This window comes from Amblyraja radiata, chromosome 8, assembly GCF_010909765.2.
Source record: "Amblyraja radiata isolate CabotCenter1 chromosome 8, sAmbRad1.1.pri, whole genome shotgun sequence".
NCBI lineage: Eukaryota > Metazoa > Chordata > Chondrichthyes > Rajiformes > Rajidae > Amblyraja > Amblyraja radiata.
In genome coordinates this window covers 76,661,675-76,680,021 of record NC_045963.1, presented here as the reverse complement: position 1 = coordinate 76,680,021, position 18,347 = coordinate 76,661,675, and the positions used below count along the sequence as shown (strand labels likewise).

At 50.1% G+C, this 18,347-nt stretch overlaps 1 protein-coding gene across 1 annotated transcript in view; it reads right to left on the bottom strand.

Moving 5' to 3' along the window:
* Window positions 1-18,347, bottom strand: part of sptlc3 (serine palmitoyltransferase long chain base subunit 3) — a 59,884-nt gene that overhangs the window by 36,870 nt on the left and 4,667 nt on the right. Inside the window, exons 2-4 of the mRNA XM_033026422.1 lie at window positions 16,876-17,067; window positions 6,687-6,841; window positions 3,934-4,082 (exon numbers count right to left, since the gene is read on the bottom strand). Of these exons, the coding sequence (XP_032882313.1) occupies window positions 3,934-4,082; window positions 6,687-6,841; window positions 16,876-17,067 (496 nt within the window). The remainder of the gene's footprint in view (window positions 1-3,933; window positions 4,083-6,686; window positions 6,842-16,875; window positions 17,068-18,347) is intronic.

Sequence of the window (18,347 nt, the reverse complement as noted above, 5' to 3'; positions counted from 1 at the left end):
AGGCTTTTCCCTGGTGGCATCAAAGCCGTCCACCCAGACAACTGATGCTGTCCTGGCCTGGATGTCTACCCTTGATCTACAACTTTAGGCTGTGCACACCATACGCAAGAAGAAAAACCATCTACTATGTAAGAATCTGATGTCTGATCTTGGTGAAAGGAGATACACAAAGTTAGAATAACTCAGCGGGTCAGGCAGCCTCTCTGGGAAAAAAGGATTAGGTGACATCGATTCTGAAGCAGAGCCTTGACCCATTCCTTCTCTGCAGAGATGCTGCCTGACCTGTGGAGTTACTCCAGCTCTTTGTGTCTATCTTCGGTGATAAACAGTTTCATTGCTTCTCATGTTAACTCACGAGGAACTCAGCTGGCCAAGCATCGTCTGAGGAGGGAATGGACAGGCTGAAGAAGGATCCCGACCTGAAACTGGTCACCGACCAGTGTTCTCCAGAGATGCCGCCTGACCCGCTGAATTACTCCAGCACTTTGTGTCTGAGTATGGTTTACCCCCCACTATGGGTGCGAACGCTACTGAGTATGAGACCATTGAATGCCCAGACACTGAGAATGTATGAAGATTAGTACGGATCTAAGGGGTTATGGGGAGAATGGAGTTTGGAGGGATAGATCGATCGGCCATGATTGAATGGGGGAGTACACCTGATGGGCCGAAAGGCCCAATTCTGCTCCTATTACTTATGACCTTATGACAATCGAGCTGCTGTCGACAGTGTACAGATACATGATAAAGGAATAAGGTTTAGTGCAAGGTAAAGCCAGTAAAGTCCGATCAAAGACAGTCTGATGGTCACCAAAGAGGTAGATAGTAGTTCAGCGCTGCTCTCAGGTTGTGGTAGGATGATTCAGTTGCCCGATAACAGCTGGGAAGAAACTGTCCCTGAATCTGAAGGTGTGCGTTTTCACACTTCGATACCTTTTGCCCGATGGGAGAGGGGAGAAGAGGGAGTGGACGGGGTGCGCCTCATCCTTGATTATGCTGCTGGCCTTGCTGAGGCAGCGTGAGGTGTAGATGGAGTCAATAGAAGGGAGACTTGTAGGAAAGAACTGCAGGTGCTGGTTTGAATGGCAGGTAGACACAAAATGCTGGAGTGAGTTACTCCAGCATTTTGTGTCTACCTTCAATAGATCGCTTCGCCCAACACCTTCGCTCAGTTCACAATAACCAACCTGATCTCCCGGTGGCTCGGTACTTCAACTCCCCTTCCCATTCCGAATCCGACCTTTCTGTCCTGGGCCTCCTCCGTGGCCACAGTGAGTCCCACCGTAAATTGGAGGAGCAGCATCTCATATTTCGCTCGGGTAGTTTACACCCCAGCGGTATAAACATTGACTTCTCCAATTTCAGGTAGTCCTTGCCTTCTCCCTCTTTCCCCTCCCCTTCCCAGCTCCCCCACAGCCCACTGTCTCCGCCTCTTCCTTTCCTCTTCCCGCCCCCACCACCCCCCACATCAGTCTGAAGAAGGGTCTCGGCCAGAAACGTCACCTATTCCTTAGCTCACCCGCTGAGTTTCTCCAGCATTTTGATCTACCTTCAATAGAAGGGAGGTTGGTTTGTGTGACGGTCTGGGCTGTGCCCACAATTCCTTGCAATTTCTTGCCGTCTTGGATGGAGTTGTTCCCAAACCAATGGGAATATTTGAACGTATGAACTTATGAAGATTTTTCAGCACAGTATTTTTTTTGTGTATATTTTTCATTCTGAATAAAGTCTATTTTTAGAAGAAAAAAATGCTGTTGCCCAAGTAAACGATCTGCGCCTCAACCAACATTCCTGATGCTTTTTATCTAATTATGGTGACATGACTGCACAAGCTTCCTGTGCTCAAATTAGTCGCTACATTTCCCGCATTCCACCGTCAGTACGTATAAAAAAGTATTTTCTTCAGGGTCGGGGAATCAAGAACCAGGGGATATGGGTTTAAGGGTGAGAGGGGCAAGATTGCAAAGGAACCCGAGGGGCAACTGTTTCCACACTGAAGGTGGGTGGGGTATATGGAACGAGATGGCAGAGGAGGTGGTTGAGGCAGGTACTAAAACAAGATTTGAAGGACATTTGGACAGGTACATGGATTGGAAAGGTTTGGAGGGATGTGGGCCAAACTCTTATTTTAGAGATTTTCTCAGGACGTGCAAAGCTTTATAAAAACGCACGGTCCTCTTTCGTTTACAGTATAACGATACCATTTATACGGTGGCCCAGCTGGTGGACTTGGCGCCTCACAGCACCAGAGACCCGGGTTCGATCCTGACTCTGGGTGCTGTCTAAGTGTAGTTTGCATGTCCTTCCCGTTACCACGTGGGTTTTCTCCGGGTGTTCCAGTTTCCTCCAACATCCCAGGTTTGTGCGTTTATTGGCTTCCGTAAATTGTCCCTCATGTGTAAGGTAGAACTAGTGTACGGGTGATCGATAGTCGTCGTGGACTAACTGGGCTGAAGGGCCTGTTTCCACGCTATATCTCTAAACTAAAAAAAAACGAAAAGGACATGGATAGGATAGGTTTAGAGGGATATGGGCCAAACACTTGCAGGTGGGACTAGTGTAGATGGGACATGTTGGGCGGCATGTGGCTCTGTAAATTGCTGCATGTGTGTAGGGAGTGGATGAGAAAGTGGGATAATATAGAACTCGGGTGAACAAGCGATCGATGGTCAGCGTGGACTTGGTGGGCAGAAGGGCCTGTTTCCAGGCTGAAAAACTAAACTAAACCAAACCAATCCAATCCAAACTAAAGATAGACACTAAAATGCTGGAGTAACTCAGCGGGTCAGGCAGCATCACTGGAAAGAAGGAATCGGTGACATTTCACGTCGAGACCCTTCCTCAGACTAACTAAACTAAACCAAAATAATCCACAATAAACTACGCTAAACCAAACCAGTCCAAACTAAACCAAATTAATCTAAATGAAACTAAACCAAACCAAACTAAACTAGGTGACCCCAAGTGAAAATAAACATGTTGGAAGTAGCGGAGAATGAATAGCATTTCACTTTAGCTTCCCGTCCTGATGTATCCCAGCAGGAAGTTGAGTGAAGGGCATTTAGTGACAAATGTCACGATACAATACGACACAACTTTATTTATCCTAGGAGGGAAATTGATCTGCCGTGGTGGTCACGGTGGCGCAGCTAGTAGAGTCGCTGCCTTACAGCGAATGCAGCGCCAGAGACCCGGGTTCGATCCCGACTACAGCTTCTGTCTGTACGTTCTCCCTGTGACCTGCGTGGTTTTTCTCCGAGATCTTCGGTTTCCTCCCACACTCCAAAGACGCGCAAGTTTGTAGGTTAATTGGCTTGGTATAAATGTAAAAATTGTCCCTAGTGGGTGTAGGGTAGTGTTAATATGCGGGGATCGCTGGTCGGCGCGGACCCGGTGGGCTGAAGGGCCTGTTTCCCTGCTGTATCTCCAAACGAAACTAAACTAAACATGAAACATTAAATTAAGGTGACGAGTGGAAAGGATTTGGGGTGTTTGAAAAGATTGGGGGGGAGGGAGTTGTACAGTTTTTATGACAAAAGGGGGAGGAGTTGGATCGCCTCAACGCAGAGGGAGACAAGGAGGGAAGTGACAAGGACTTTAAGACTTTTGCCTTCCATCACAGTGAGGAGGTGCCTGGTAGACTTACTGTGGTGGATGTTAAACTGTGTTAAGTGTGTGTTTTGTTATTTTATTCTATGTTATGACTGCAAGGTATACAATTTCGTTCAGACTGAAAGGTCTGAATGACAATAAAGGATACTTTACTTTGATTTAGTTGTACAGTTTGATCGCCACAGGGAAGAAGGATCTCCTGTGGCGTGCTGCGCTGCATCTTGGGGGAACCAGGCTATTCTGTGAACGTGCGGGCATGAATCAGCGGCATTATCTCGCCAAGGTAAATGTTTGCACAACCTCTCACTGACTGTTACCTACCCATTTCCAGCCGGGAGCTGCACACTCCGGTCCCGTATGTCACCGTCACCTCGGCCACAGAGTTTAAAGAGTCCCCTTGGTTTTCAGCGAATCCCAGGTAGTTGTAGGAGCCCATGTTGATCACGTCTTTAATGATCCTTCCTGTGTACCTGCGCCGAGAGGGGCGGCGATATTATTGCATTATTATCGGTAATATCATGAATAATATTATTATCAGGGCAGTCACGGTTGCTGCCTTACAGCGAATGCAAACAGCGGAGACTCGGGTTCGATCCTGACTATGGGTGCTGTCTGTGCGGAGTTTGCAGGTCCTCCCCGTGACCTGCGTGGGTTTTCTCCGAGATCTTCGGTATCCTCCCACACTCCAAAGAAGCACAGGCTTGTAGGTTAACAAAGGTAGACAAAAGTGCTGGAGAAGCTCAGCGGGTGCAGCAGCATCTATGGAGCGAAGGAAATAGGCAACGTTTCAGGCCTATTTCCTTCGCTCCATAGATGCTGCCTCACCTGCTGAGTTTCTCCAGCACTTTTGTCTACCTTCGATTTTCCAGCCTCTGCAGATCCTTCTTAAGCAGGCTTGTAGGTTAATTGGCTTGGTAAATGTAAAAAAACTGTCCCTAGTGGGCGTCAGATAGTGCTAATGTGCGGGCATCGCCGGACGGCGCGGACCCGGTGAACCTGTCACCGCGCTGTATCTCTAAACTACACTAAACAACAGGGTTCATTCCGCGCCATCGCAAATAATCAGTGACCTTTGTAAGGACATGTCAGCAACTGTGGGTTACTGACATGAACCACAGACTGTCAGCCCTTCACTAACGGCAGCTGTCAGCTATGTACATAACCACGCTCAGACGTCAATGGGTAGGCTCCACCTGGTCTGTCTCACTCCCTTCCCTCCGTTATATGGGCTGTTGTGGTAAGGAACTGCTGATGCATTTGGATGTGGAGAGGATGTTAGCACTGGTGGGAGAGTCTGTGACCAGAGGTCACAGCCTCAGAATTAAAGGGTGCTCTTTTAGAAAGGAGGTGAGGAGGAACTTCTTTAGTCAGAGGGCAGTTAATCCGTGGAAATCATTGCCACAGAGGGCCGTGGAGGCCAGGGCAGTGGATATTTTTAAGGCAGAGATAGACAAATTCTTGATTAGTACGGGTGGCAAGGGTTATAGATAGAAGGCAGGAAAATGTGATTAGGAGGCAGAGACAATAGACAATAGGTGCAGGAGTAGGCCATTCGGCCCTTTGAGCCAGCACCACCATTCAATGTGATCATGGCTGATCATCCCCAATCAGTACCCCGTTCCTGCCTTCTCCCCATATCCCCTGACTCCGTCCGCTATCTTTAAGAGCCCTATCTAGCTCTCTCTTAAAAGTATCTAGAGAACCGGCCTCCAGTGAGGCAGAGAATTCCACAGACTCACAACTCTCTGTGAGAAAAAGTGTTTCCTCGTGTCCGTTCTAAATGGCTTACTCCTTATTCATAAACAGTGGCCCCTGGTTCTGGACTCCTCCAACATCGGGAACATGTTTCCTGCCTCTAGCGTGTCCAAGCCCTTAATAATCTTATATGTTTCAATAAGATCCCCTCTCATGATTGAATGGCGGAGTAGACTCGATGGGTCAAATGGCCTAATTCTACTCCTATAACGTGAACTTGTGAGATGCAGGTTTAAACCGAAGATAGACACAAAAAGCTGGTGTAACTCAGCGGGTCAGGCAGCATCTCTGGAGAGAAGGGATAGGTGACGCATTGGGTCAAGACCTTTCTTCAGACCTTCCTTCAGACCCTTCTGGGGCCAGGATAGCATGAATGTGTAGGCAGGAACTGCAGATAACAAAATGTGTAGGAAGGAACTGAAGAGAAGGGACTGGACCCAAAGCATCACCCAATCCTTCTCTCCAGAGATGCTGCCTGACCCGCTGAGTAACTGCAGCTTTTTGTGTCTGTGCTCCGTCACGTGCCCAGTTTCAGTGAAATCCACCGGCTAAACCGACCTTTCCTCCACTTGCCAGGTAGCAAATCCGTCCAACGCAAGCGGTGGAGTTGCTGCCACACAGCGCCAGAGACCAGGGTTTGATCCTGACCACGGGTGCTGTCTGTACGGAGTTTGTACCTTCTCCCTATGACCACGTGGCTTTTCTCCGGGTGCTCCGGTTCCCTCCCACACTCCAAAGGCGTGCAGGTTTGTAGGTTAATCGGCTTCGGTATAATTGTAAATTAGACAATGGACAATAGGTGCAGGAGTAGGCCATTCAGCCCTTCGATCCAGCACCGCCGTTCAATGTGATCATGGCTGATCATCCACAATCAGTACCTCGTTCCTGCCTTCTCCCCATATCCCCTGACTCCGCTATCTTTAAAAGCCCTATCTAGCCCTATCTAACCGGTCTCCACCGCCCTTTGTGGCAGAGAATTCCACAGACTCACAACTCTCTGTGTGAAAAATGTGAAGATTGCCCCTAGTGTGCAGGATAGTGTTAGCGTGCAGGGGGGGGGGGGTCGCTGGTCGGCATGGACTCGGTGGGCCGAAGGGGCCTGTTTCCGCGCTGTACCTCTGAACAAAACAAAACAATGAAAGAACAGTTTAAGAAGGAACTGCAGAAGCTGGAAAATCGAAGGTAGACAAAAATGCTGGAGAAACTCAGCGGGTGAGGCAGCATCGATGGAGCAAAGGAATAGGCGACGTTTCGGGTCAAGACCCTTGTTAAGAACAGCATCATTTAAAGCCTGGCCGTCGGGCAACTATGCACTGTACCTGAACGTCCAGTTATAATCATCACTGAGTCGTTCCACCAAGTCAAACGTTGGGCCGGGCACGCTGCAGATCGGCCGATTCCAGTTGTCACGCACCCTCATGTACAGGTTCCGTTTGTAGAAATTTTCAAAGTCTTGATAGAGTGGCACAAAATCCTACACCATGAAATATCAAACAATAAACGCCATGGCAATGAAGTTTTAATTACATAGAAACATAGAAAATAGGTGCAGGAGGAGGCCATTCGGCCCTTTGAGCCAGCACCGCCATTCATTGTGATCATGCCTGATCGTATCCTATCAATAACCCGTGCCTGCCTTCTCCCCATATCCCTTGACTCCACTAGCCCCTAGAGCTCTATCTAACTCTCTCTTAGATCCATCCAGTGATCTGGCCTCCACTGCCCTCTGTGGCAGGGATTTCCATAAATTCACAACTCTGTGGGTGAAAAGGTTTTTTCTCACCTCAGTCTTAAATGGCCTCCCCTTTATTTTAAGACTGTGGTCCTTGGTTCTGGACTCGCCCAACATTGGGAACATTTTTCCTGCATCTAGCTTGTCCAGTCCTTTTATAATTTTATATGTTTCTATAAGATCCCCCCTCATCCTCAGTTCTTGTTACTCTACTTATATTACACCATGAACAATGAGCCAGAGGTCTTTCACACCATTAGACACAAGGAACTGCAGATGCTGGAATCTTGAGTCAAATATACAAATTGGGGCAGGCAGCATCAAAGATCTTATAGCGAAGCAAGATGGGTTACTCTCACGCAAACGTGAAGTACGCTCATGGGCGGATTCATGGGTGATTATATGACTCATTTTAGCAACCTGCCCCCGCCATCTTGTTCCGCCATCTTGCTCCGCCATCTTGCTTCCGGCCAAAGATTGGATCCGCAGCGGGGAGAGGGAGTGCGCGGCCCGGTGCAGCGGGAGAGGGAGTGTGGGGCCCGGGGCAGTGGGGAGAGGGAGTGTGGGGCAGTGGGGAGAGGGAGTGTGGGGCCCGGGGCAGTGGGGAGAGGGAGTGTGGGGTCCGGTAGGCGGGGGAAAGGGAGTGTGGGGTCCGGGGCAGTGGGGAGAGGGAGTGTGGGGCCCGGGGGCAGCGGGGAGAGGGAGTGTGGGGCAGGGCAGTGGGGAGGGAGAGGGAGTGTGGGGCAGTGGGGAGAGGGAGTGTGGGGCCCGGGGCAGTGGGGAGAGGGAGTGTGGGGCCCGGGGCAGTGGGGAGAGGGAGTGTGGGGACGGGGCAGGGGGGAGGAGTGTGGGTCCGGGGCAGTGGGGAGAGGGAGTGTGGGGCCCGGGGCAGTGGGGAGAGGGAGTGTGGGGCCCGGGGCAGAGGGGAGAGGGAGTGTGGGGCAGTGGGGAGAGGGAGTGTGGGGCAGTGGGGAGAGGGAGTGTGGGACCCGGGCAGTGGGGGCAGAGGGGAGTGTGGGGCCCGGGGCAGTGGGGAGAGGGAGTGTGGGGCCCGGGGCAGTGGAGGGAGTGTGGGACAGTGGGGAGAGGGAGTGTGGGGCCCGAGTGTGGGCAGTGGGGAGAGGGAGTGTGGGGCCCGGGCAGTGGGGAGAGGGAGTGTGGGGCCCAGGGGGAGAGGGAGTGGGGGCCCGGGGCAGTGGGGAGAGGGAGTGTGGGGCCCGGGGCAGTGGGGAGAGGGAGTGTGGGGCCCGGGGCAGGGGGGAGAGGGAGTGTGGGGCCCGGGGCAGTGGGGAGAGGGAGTGTGGGGCAGTGGGGAGAGGGAGTGTGGGGCCCGGGGCAGCGGGAGAGGGAGTGTGGGGCAGTGGGGAGAGGGAGTGTGGGGCCCGGGGCAGTGGGGAGAGGAGTGTGGGGCCCGGGGCAGTGGGGAGAGGGAGTGTGGGGCCCGGGCAGCGGGGAGAGGGAGTGTGGGGGCCCGGGGCAGGGGAGAAGGAGTGTGGGGCCCGGGGCAGCGGGGAGAGGGAGTGTGGGGCCCGGGGCAGTGGGGAGAGGGAGTGTGGGGCCCGGGGCAGTGGGGAGAGGGAGTGTGGGGCAGCGGGGAGAGGGAGTGTGGGGCAGCGGGGAGAGGGAGTGTGGGGCCCGGGGCAGCGGGGAGAGGGAGTGTGGGGCCCGGGGCAGCGGGGAGAGGGAGTGTGGGGCCCGGGGCAGCGGGGAGAGGGAGTGTGGGGCCCGGGGCAGCGGGGAGAGGGAGTGTGGGGCCCGGGGCAACGGGAGAGGGAGTGTGGGGCCCGGGGCAGCGGGGAGAGGGAGTGGGGGGCCCGGGGCAACGGGAGAGGGAGTGTGGGGCCCGGGGCCGTGGGGAGAGGGAGTGTGGGGCCCGGGGCAACGGGAGAGGGAGTGTGGGGCCCGGGGCAGTGGGGAGAGGGAGTGTGGGGCCCGGGGCAACGGGAGAGGGAGAGGGGCATAGGAGGGGGGGAGACATTGTAGTGAGGGGGCAGGCGAGGGAGTGCCGGGGGGGATAAGGCCTAGTGTGTGTGAAGTTGCGGGGAGGTTTACAATGTTTCTTATTTACACTGTTTCTTATTTAATGTCCCTTGTCTAGTCTGAAATAAAGTTCATTATTGGATCAGAAGAAATATAATTGTGTGTGTTATATGATTATATACATTTATATCACATTCATGTATGTGTGTTTATAAACATTTTATTCTTTAACAAGAATTAACAGAATTATGAACTAACAGAATTATGAATCTAACCCTATATCACGCACAAAAGTTCCCCCGCAATGTCAATCACCCTGCGAGTCGGGTCGGTTCCGGTTACTACAAAATCAACTCAAACACTGCTTGTGAGCCATTTAAAAAGAAATGATTTAAAAAACATTAAAAAAGACAATTACCAGAGTCAAATTTTATTGTTGACAAGAAGTATGAACTGACAAATCTAACCCACACAAACTGTTGCCCCGCGACATTGATTACACTGCGAGTCGGGTCAGGTCAGGTAGGCTCAGGTTACTAAAATGGGCGGGGAAAAATGCCCATGATCCCCTCCATAGCGTACTACACGTCAGCTCATTGCATTTCGCAGGAGTAGCCTATCTTGCTCCGCTATAAGATCTTTGGGCTGCATCTCTGCAGGAATGTGCAGGAAGGAACTGCAGATGCTGGTTTACACCGAAGATAGACACAAAAATGCTGGAGTAACTCGGCAGGACAGGCAGCATCTCTGGAGAGAAGGAATGGGTGACTTTCGGGTCGAGACCCTTCTTCAGACGGAGTCATGATCTATTCGACATTTTCTTTGAACTTTATCCCCTTGGATGTCTTGTTTTCACACTTTACCCTTCCATATCGCTGTGTCTCGCTCTCCCCTGACTCTCACTCCTAATAAGGGTCTCGACCCAAAACGTCACCCATTCCTTCTATGCAGAGATGCGGCCTGTCCCACTAAATTACCTCAGCATTGTCCTTTTAGCATATCTGTAGAACATGGAGAGGCGACGTTTTGGGTCGGCTCTGAAGAAGCATCAGCCATCCATGTTACCCCAGCCCTTTTGTGTTTTTTACTTCTCACAATTGTCTTATTCGACAAAATCTATTATTAGGCCAAACGAGGAGATAATTGGACAGGTTTGACAAAGGAGGAAAATTCAAGGATGGTTTGGGCGGCATGGTGGTGCAGCAGGAGCATTGCTGCCCTACAGCGCCAAGGACCCTGGTTCGATCCTGACTACGGGTGCTGTTCTGCACTTTCTCCGTGTGACCGCGTGGGTTTTCTCCGGGTGCTCCGGTTTCCTCCCAGAATTTGAAAGTGTTGCCAAAGCCAACCAACCTGCAATCCTGTATGTCCTTGGAGTGTGGGAGGAAACCGGAGCACCCGGAGAAAACCCACGCAGGTCACGGGGAGGACGTACAAACTCCGTACAGACAGCACCCGTAGTCAGGATAGAACACGGGTCTCTGGCGCTATAAGGCGGCAACTCTACCGCTGCGCCACCGTGCCACTCCCAAACTTGCACTGTATTACACGGTTACTGCCTCTGATACAAATAAACTATAGTTGCTGCCTTACAGGGCTTTGGGTACATCCCCGGTTCGATCCCGACTACGGGTGCTGTCTGTACGAAGTTTGTTCGTTCTCCCCGTGACCGTGTGGGTTTTCTCCAAGATCTTCGGTTTCCTTCCACACTCCCAAAGACGCACAGGCTTGTGGGTTAATTGACTTGGTACGTGTAAATTGTCCCTAGTGGGTGTGTGTTAATGTGCGGGGATCGCTGGTCGGCGCAGACTCGGTGGGCCGAATGGCCTGTTTCCGCGCTGTACCTCTAAACTAAACAGAACAGTAGAAGGGTACAACACAGGAATGAGCCTTTCATTCCACGGTGCTTGTGCGGAACATGATGCCAAGTTAAACTGACCTCATCTGCCAGCGCATGATCCAAATCCCACTATTCCATGTGCCTATCCAAAAGCCTCTTAGACACCACTATCGTATCTGCCTCCACCACCACCTCTGGCAGCGCGTTCCAGGCACCCACCACCCTCTGTGTAAAAGAACATGCCCCACACATCTCCGTCAAACTTTCCCCCTCCCACCTTAAAGCCATGCCTTCCACTGTTGGACATACCCACCCTGGGGTAATTTTTCTGGCTCTCTACCCTATCTATGCCTCATTTACTAAGCGGTTGAAGTCAGCCAGTTCCTCAGTACATGTGCGTGTACACATGTACAATGTTATCAGTTCTGTTCAATTGTGTTCAGTTCTGGGCACCTTGTTGTAGGAAAGATATTGTCAATCTTGAATAGGTTCAGAGAAGATTGCCAGGACTAGAGGGTGTGAGCTATAGGGAGAGGTTGAGTAGGCTGGGTCTTCATTCCTTGGAGCGCAGGAGGATGAGGAGTGATCTTATAGAGGTGTACACAATCATGAGAGGAATAGATCGGGTAGATGCACCGAATCTCTTGCCCGGAGTAGGGGAATCGAGGACCAGAGGACATAGATTCAAGGTGAAGGGGAAAAGATTTAATAGGAATCTGAGGGGTAACTTTCACACACAAAGGGTGGTGGGTGTATGGAACAAGCTGCCAGAGGAGGTAGTTGAGGCTGGGACTATCCCGATGTTTAAGAAGCAGTTAGACAGATACATGGATAGGACAGGTTTGGAGGGATATGGACCAAGCGCAGGCAGGCGGGACTAGTGTAGCAGGGACATGATGGCCGGTGTAGGGCAAGTTGGGCCGAAGGACTTGTTTCCACACTGTATCACTCTATGACTCTGTGTGTTCCTCAGTACATGTGTGTGTACATGTCCACAGTACATGTGCGTGTACATGTCCACAGTACATGTGTGCCAAAAGATGTAACCGATCAGGGACAGTTTCTTCCCAGCTGTTATCAGGCAACTGAACCATTGAATCAAAAAATAGAGAGCTGTCCTGAGCAACTATTTACCTCGTTGGAGACCCTCGGACTCTCTTTACTCAGACTTTATCTTCACAAGTTATAGGAGTAGAATTAGTCCAGTCGGCCCACAGTCTACTCCGCCATTCAATGATGGCTGATCTCTGCCTACTAATCCTATTTTCCTACCTTCTCCCTGTAACCCTTGTCACCTGTTCTAATCACGAATTTGTCCATCTCTGCCTTTAAAATATATACTGACTTGGCCTCCACAGCCTCGTCAGAGGGACTCCTCTGACGAAAGAAGTTCCTCCTCACCTCCTTTCTAAAAGAGCGCCCTTTAATTCCGAGGCTGTGACCTCTGGTCCTAGACTCTCCCACCAGCGGAAACAGGTTATCTTGCACTAAACGTTATTCCCTTATCATGCATCCGTACCCAGTGGACGGCTCGATTGTTGTCATGTATAGTACAGGGGAGAGATAAGACTTTGCCTTCCATCACAGTGAGGAGGAGATTCACTGTGATGGATGTTTGTGTAAATTGTGTTGTGTCTTGGTTCTTTTTCTTGTGTGTATGACTGCAGAAACCAAATTTTGTTTGAGGTTCAAATGACAACAAATAAATTGTATCAATTGTGTATCAATAGACACAAAATGCTGGAGTAACTCAGCGGGACAGGCAGAATCTGGATGTAGTACGCTGAAAAGCACTAGGTAAAGCATCATTCGGCACCATGACGGTGGTGGACATGCTAGTCGACATGGAGATGCCTCTGGAGTGCGTCTTTGTATGTGTTAAGGGCCTGTCCCACTGTACGAGGTAATTCAAGAGTTCTCCCGAGTTTTCCCGATTCGAACTCGGAGAATGTCCGTAGTACTAGTATCCTATGTGATCTTTGGTGCGGGGACGGAAGCCAGTTACGGAAATGGGGCCGAAAATTACCGATGAATCCGCCCATGACCGTACAACGTCTCTTTCGTCGAGTGGACTATCTTGCTCGCTATAGGATCTTTGCAAAGAACTAAAGTAAACTCTGCTTCCAATCATGGGAAACGAGGCAGTCATACCTGCAGTTCAATACTTGCTACTACCCCCTGGGGCTATTGTCACCAGATGCCTGACGCCCGCCCAGGCAACATTCTTCACGAAACATTGTCTTTATCCTGCTGCAGGAATGTTGAGGTGTGGCTTTTACAGCCAGCAACACATTAACAAATCAGATAATGCACAAAGTGCTGGAGTAACACAACGGGTCAGGCTGCTTCGGTGGAGGGAATGGACAGACAGACATTTAGGGCCAGAACCCTTCTTTAAATGGCGCAGCGGTAGAGTTGCTGCCTTTACAGCGCCGGAGACCCAGGTTCGATCCTGCCAACGTTGCTGTCTGTACAGAGTTTGTACGTTCTCCCCGTGACCTGCGTGGGTTTTCTCCGGGTGCTCCGGTTTCCTCCCACGCTACAAAGACGTGCAGTTTTGTAGGTTAATTGGCTTGGTATAAATAAATAATTGTCCCCAGCGTGTAGGAGAGTGTTAGTGTGCGGGAATCGCAGCTCGGTGCGGACTCGGTGGGCCGAAGGGCCTGTTTCCGCGCTGCATCTCGAAACTAAACAAAACTAAACTGAGGGGAGAGAAAGCTGGAAAAGAGAGGTGGGAGTAGGGCAAAGTCTGGCGAGTGATAGGGAGGAACTGCAGACGCTGACTTACATCGAAGGTATAGATACAAAATGCTGGAGTAACTCAGCGGGACAGGCAACATCTCTGGAGAGAAGGAATGGGTGATGTTTCAGGCATCTCAAATTGGTTGAAAAATACAGGCCCTTCGACCCACTGCGTCTATGCTCGCACTAGTTCTACTTTATCACACGTTCTCATCCGCTGCCTACGCAGACGGGGCAATTTACAGAAGCCAATTTCCCTACAAACCTGCACGACTTTGGGATGTGGGAGGAAACCAGAGCAACCGGAGAAAACCCACGCGGGTCACAGAGAGCACGCGCAAACTCCGCACGCAGACAGCACCTGAGGTCAGGATCAAACACAGTCGCTGGTGTCACAGCTCATTCTAAAAGGATTGAACGGAATCTCACCATCAATCACCCGTTCATACTAGTTCGAAGTTATCCCACTTTCCCATTCACTCCCTACACACTTAGGGGACAATTTACAGACGGCCGATTAACTTACAAACCAGCACATCTTTGGTATGTGGGGGGGAAACCGGAGCACCCGGAGGAAACCCACATGGTCACAGGGAGAACGTGCAAACTGCACACACAGGCAGCACCCGAGGTCAAGCTGGAACTTGGGTCCCTGGCGCGGTGAGACAATACACAATAGGTGCAGGAGTAGGACATTTGGCCCTTCGAGCCAGCACCGCCATTCAATGTGACCATGGCTGATCATCCCCAATCAGTACCCCGTTCCTGCCTTCTCCTCATATCCCTTGAATCCGCTATTTTTAAGAGCCCTATCTAGCTCTCTTGAAAGCATCCAGAGAACCTGCCTCCACAGCCCTCTGAGGCATGAAATTCAGACTCACCAGTCTCTGTGAGAAAAAGTGTTTCCTCGTCTCCGTTCTAAATGGCTTACTCCTTATTCTTAAACTGTGGCCCCTGGTTCTGGACTCCCCCAACATCGGGAACATGTTTCCTGCCTCTAGCGTGTCCAAACCCTTAACAATCTTATATGTTTCAAGGCATCAGCTGTGAGGCAGCAGCTCTACCTGCTGCACCACTCCGCTGCCCGTGGGTGTATATTAATTCTGCTCTCTCCCAAACTTAGCAGCCCCACTTTTCTAATTGTGTAACCTCCTCCACCCTAAGCCCATCCTCCACTGCACCGCAATGCTTTGGATTTTGACCTCCTAAACATCACAAGCTGCTGACTCTTCAGTTGCATTGGGTGTTCTGTAATTCAATTGCATTTCCTCTTTCAAAGTTACTGAGGAGCTTTTACTGTGACTGTGTTTGGGTGTGCCTTGAGCTGGGTTTCATTTTGTCAATGCTCCTTGAACATTCCTGATAGCAGCACTTCCAGTTTTCCGATGGCAATGAGCCTTTTAGTTTTACTTTAGTTGAGAGATACAGCACGGAAACAGGCCTTTCGGCCCACCGAGTCAGCGCCGTACCAGCTATCCCCACACATTTACACACTTTACACTTTACACTTTTATACCAAGCCAATTAGCACTACAAACCTGTACGGCTTTGGAGTGTGGGAGGAAACCGAAGATCTCGGAGTAAACCCACGCAGGTCACGGGGAGAACGTACAAACTCCGTACAGACAGCACCCGTGGTCAGGATCCAACCCGGGTCTCCGCAGCTGACATTTTTTGGCTATGCGTGGTGGGTGTATGGAACGAGCTGCCGGAGGAGGTAGGAGTGGAATTCTCTGCCAGAGGGCGGTGGAGGCCGGTTCTCTGGATACTTTCAAGAGAAAGCTAGATAGGGCTCTTGAAGTTAGCGGAGTCAGGGGATATGGGGAGAAGACAGGAACGGGGAACTGGGGATGATCAGCCATGATCACATTGAATGACGGTGCTGGCTCGAAGGGCCGAATGGCCTACTCCTGCACCTATTGTATATTGTAGTTGAGGCAGGGACCATCGCAACGTTTAACAAAACCTTTGGACAGGTACATGGATAGGACAGGTTTAGAGAGATATGGACCCAACGCAGGCAGGTGGGACGACTGTAGATGGGACATGTTGGTCGGTGTGGGCAAGTTGGGCAGTAGGGCCTGTTTCCATTAGACTCTAAAGAACTCAACTCGGGGAAATTGCCCCTTAGCCAGGATTCGTATGCCCTTCATCTAAGTCTCCCTCGCCTTTCTCTGTTCAAAAGAATTCAAGTTTACCCAGTCTTTCCTCCATGGCATGGAAATTGGTCTATTATTGCCATGTGTACCGAGATACAATGAAAAGCTATTGTTTGCATTCCATTCAATCACATCAAATCACACTGTCAATATAATCAAGCCAAGCCCAACTCAAACAAGTAATGCAGAGAGGAAAATACCAGTGTAAAATATAGTTTTATGACATCATAGTGTAACAGGTCCAGAGAAAAAGTGTAATGTCCAAAATGTGGTAGGTTGGAAGATCAGGACCACTGTCGAGTTTATGGGACCAGCGTTCTGAGGTCTGATAAGCCGGCAACAGTTTTCCAGTCCTGGCAATATCCTGGTAAACCTTCTCCAGAGCAATTACAATTGTTTTTAATGTGGTGACCAGAACTGTACACAGTACTCAAACTATCAGCTAATTAGTATTGCGGATATAAGTTCACAAGTAATAGCAGAATTATGCCATTCGGCCCATCGAGTCTACTCCGCCATTCAATCATGGCTGATCTCTGCCTCCTAATCCCATTTTCCTGCATTCTCCCCATGACCCTTGACACCCGTTCCAATCTAGAATTTGTCTATCTCTGCCGTAAATATATCCACCGTCTTCATAAGTTCATGTTGTCGGGAGCAGAATTAGGCCATTCGGCCCATCGAGTCTACTGGCTGTTTTATCTTTCCCTCTCAACCCCATTTTCCTGCCTTCTCCCCACTACCCCTGACAGAATCGCTAGAGTGTAGAAATAAAGAACTGCAGACACTGCTTATCACACAAAAGGACACGGAGTGCTGGAGTAACTCAGCAGGTCAGGCAGCACCTCTGGAGAACGTGGGTAGGTGACGTTTCGGGTCGAGACTCTTCTCCAGACTTCTGAAGAAGGGTCCTGACCTGAAACATCGCCCAGCCACCTGCTCCAGAGATGGGTTAAAGCAGGAAAAGCAATTTGGAAAATTAACCCAACTCTGCTCCATTTGAGCCGTAGCAAGAAATGCCTCAATTCAACACATTGAAAATGAGAGTGTCGTACCTTTTGCTCTTTTCTCTCCTGTGACGCGTGACATTTCTCAAGGCCCCAGGTGCGCAGAAAGTCTCTCAAATACCCAAACAAGGTGACGATTCCATAGCCCATGTAAGTGAGTACGGGTACGTATATCGGCGGTTGCTCGAACGATTCATGGAAGATCTTCTTCTGGTGATCTGTAGTGGACTTGCCATTCTGCTGTTGAAAAACAATAATTCAAATGTTGAGACGCACTCCAGTGTGACAAGCCTCAGTCACCTCTTTAGTTCACAAGTTATAGGAGCAGAATTAGGTCATTGGGCCCATCAAGTCTAATCTGCCATTCAATCATGGCTGATCTCTGCCTCGTAATTCTTTTTTACCCAGACAGTTGTGAATCTGTGGAATTCTCTGCCTCAGAAGGCAGTGGAGGCCAATTCTCTGGATGCTTTCAAGAGAGAGTTAGATAGAGCTCTTAAAGATAGCGGAGCCAGGGGATATGGGGAGAAGGCAGGAACGGGGTACTGAATGTGAATGATCAGCCATGATCACAGTGAATGGCAGTGCTGGTTTGAAGGGCCGAATGGCCTACTCCTGCTCCTATTGTCTATTGTTTAATCCCATTTCCATGCCTTCTCCCCATAACCCTTGACACCCATTCTAATCAAGAAGGTAGCGGGGAGATGAGTGCTAATCTGCTTTTAAAAAAAATCAATGACTTGGCCTCCAAAGCCCTCTGTGGCAATGAGTTCCACAGATTAACCACCCTCTGACTAAAGAAGTTCCTCCTCACCTCCTATCTAAAGGAGCTCCCTTTAATTCTGCGGCTGTCTCAGTCATGCCACAAAAAGGCTGGCAGTATCATCAAAGACCCCCACAATCCTGGCCACACACTCATCTCCCTGCTACCTTCAGGTAGAAGGTACAGGAGCCTGAAGACTGCAACAACCAGGTTCAGGAATAGCTACTTCCCCACAGCCATCAGGCTATTAATCCTGGCTCGGACAAAACTCTGATTATTAATAACCCATTATCTGTTATTTGCACTTTATCAGTTTATTTATTCATGTGAGTATATATTTATATAATGCTATATGGACACACTGATCTGTTTTGTAGTAAATGCCTACTATGTTCTGTGTGCTGAAGCAAAGCAAGAATGTCATTGTCCTATCAGAGACACATGACAATAAACTCACTTGAACTTGAACTTGTGACCTCTGGTCCTAGACTCTCCCACCAGTGGAAACATCCTTTCCAGTATCCTTAAAGTTAGTTGGTATCTGTCAACCCAAAAAATGTCTAACACACCCTCCATTTACTGTTGCCAGTGTAAGGTTTTGCACAAACAAGAACGTTTAAGAAGGAACTGCAGATGCTGGAAAATCGAAGGTAGACAAAAGTGCTGGAGAAACTCAGCGGGTGCAGCAGCATCTATGGAGCGAAGGAAATAGGCAACGTTTCGGGCCGAAACCTTGAAGGGTTTCGGCCCGAAACGT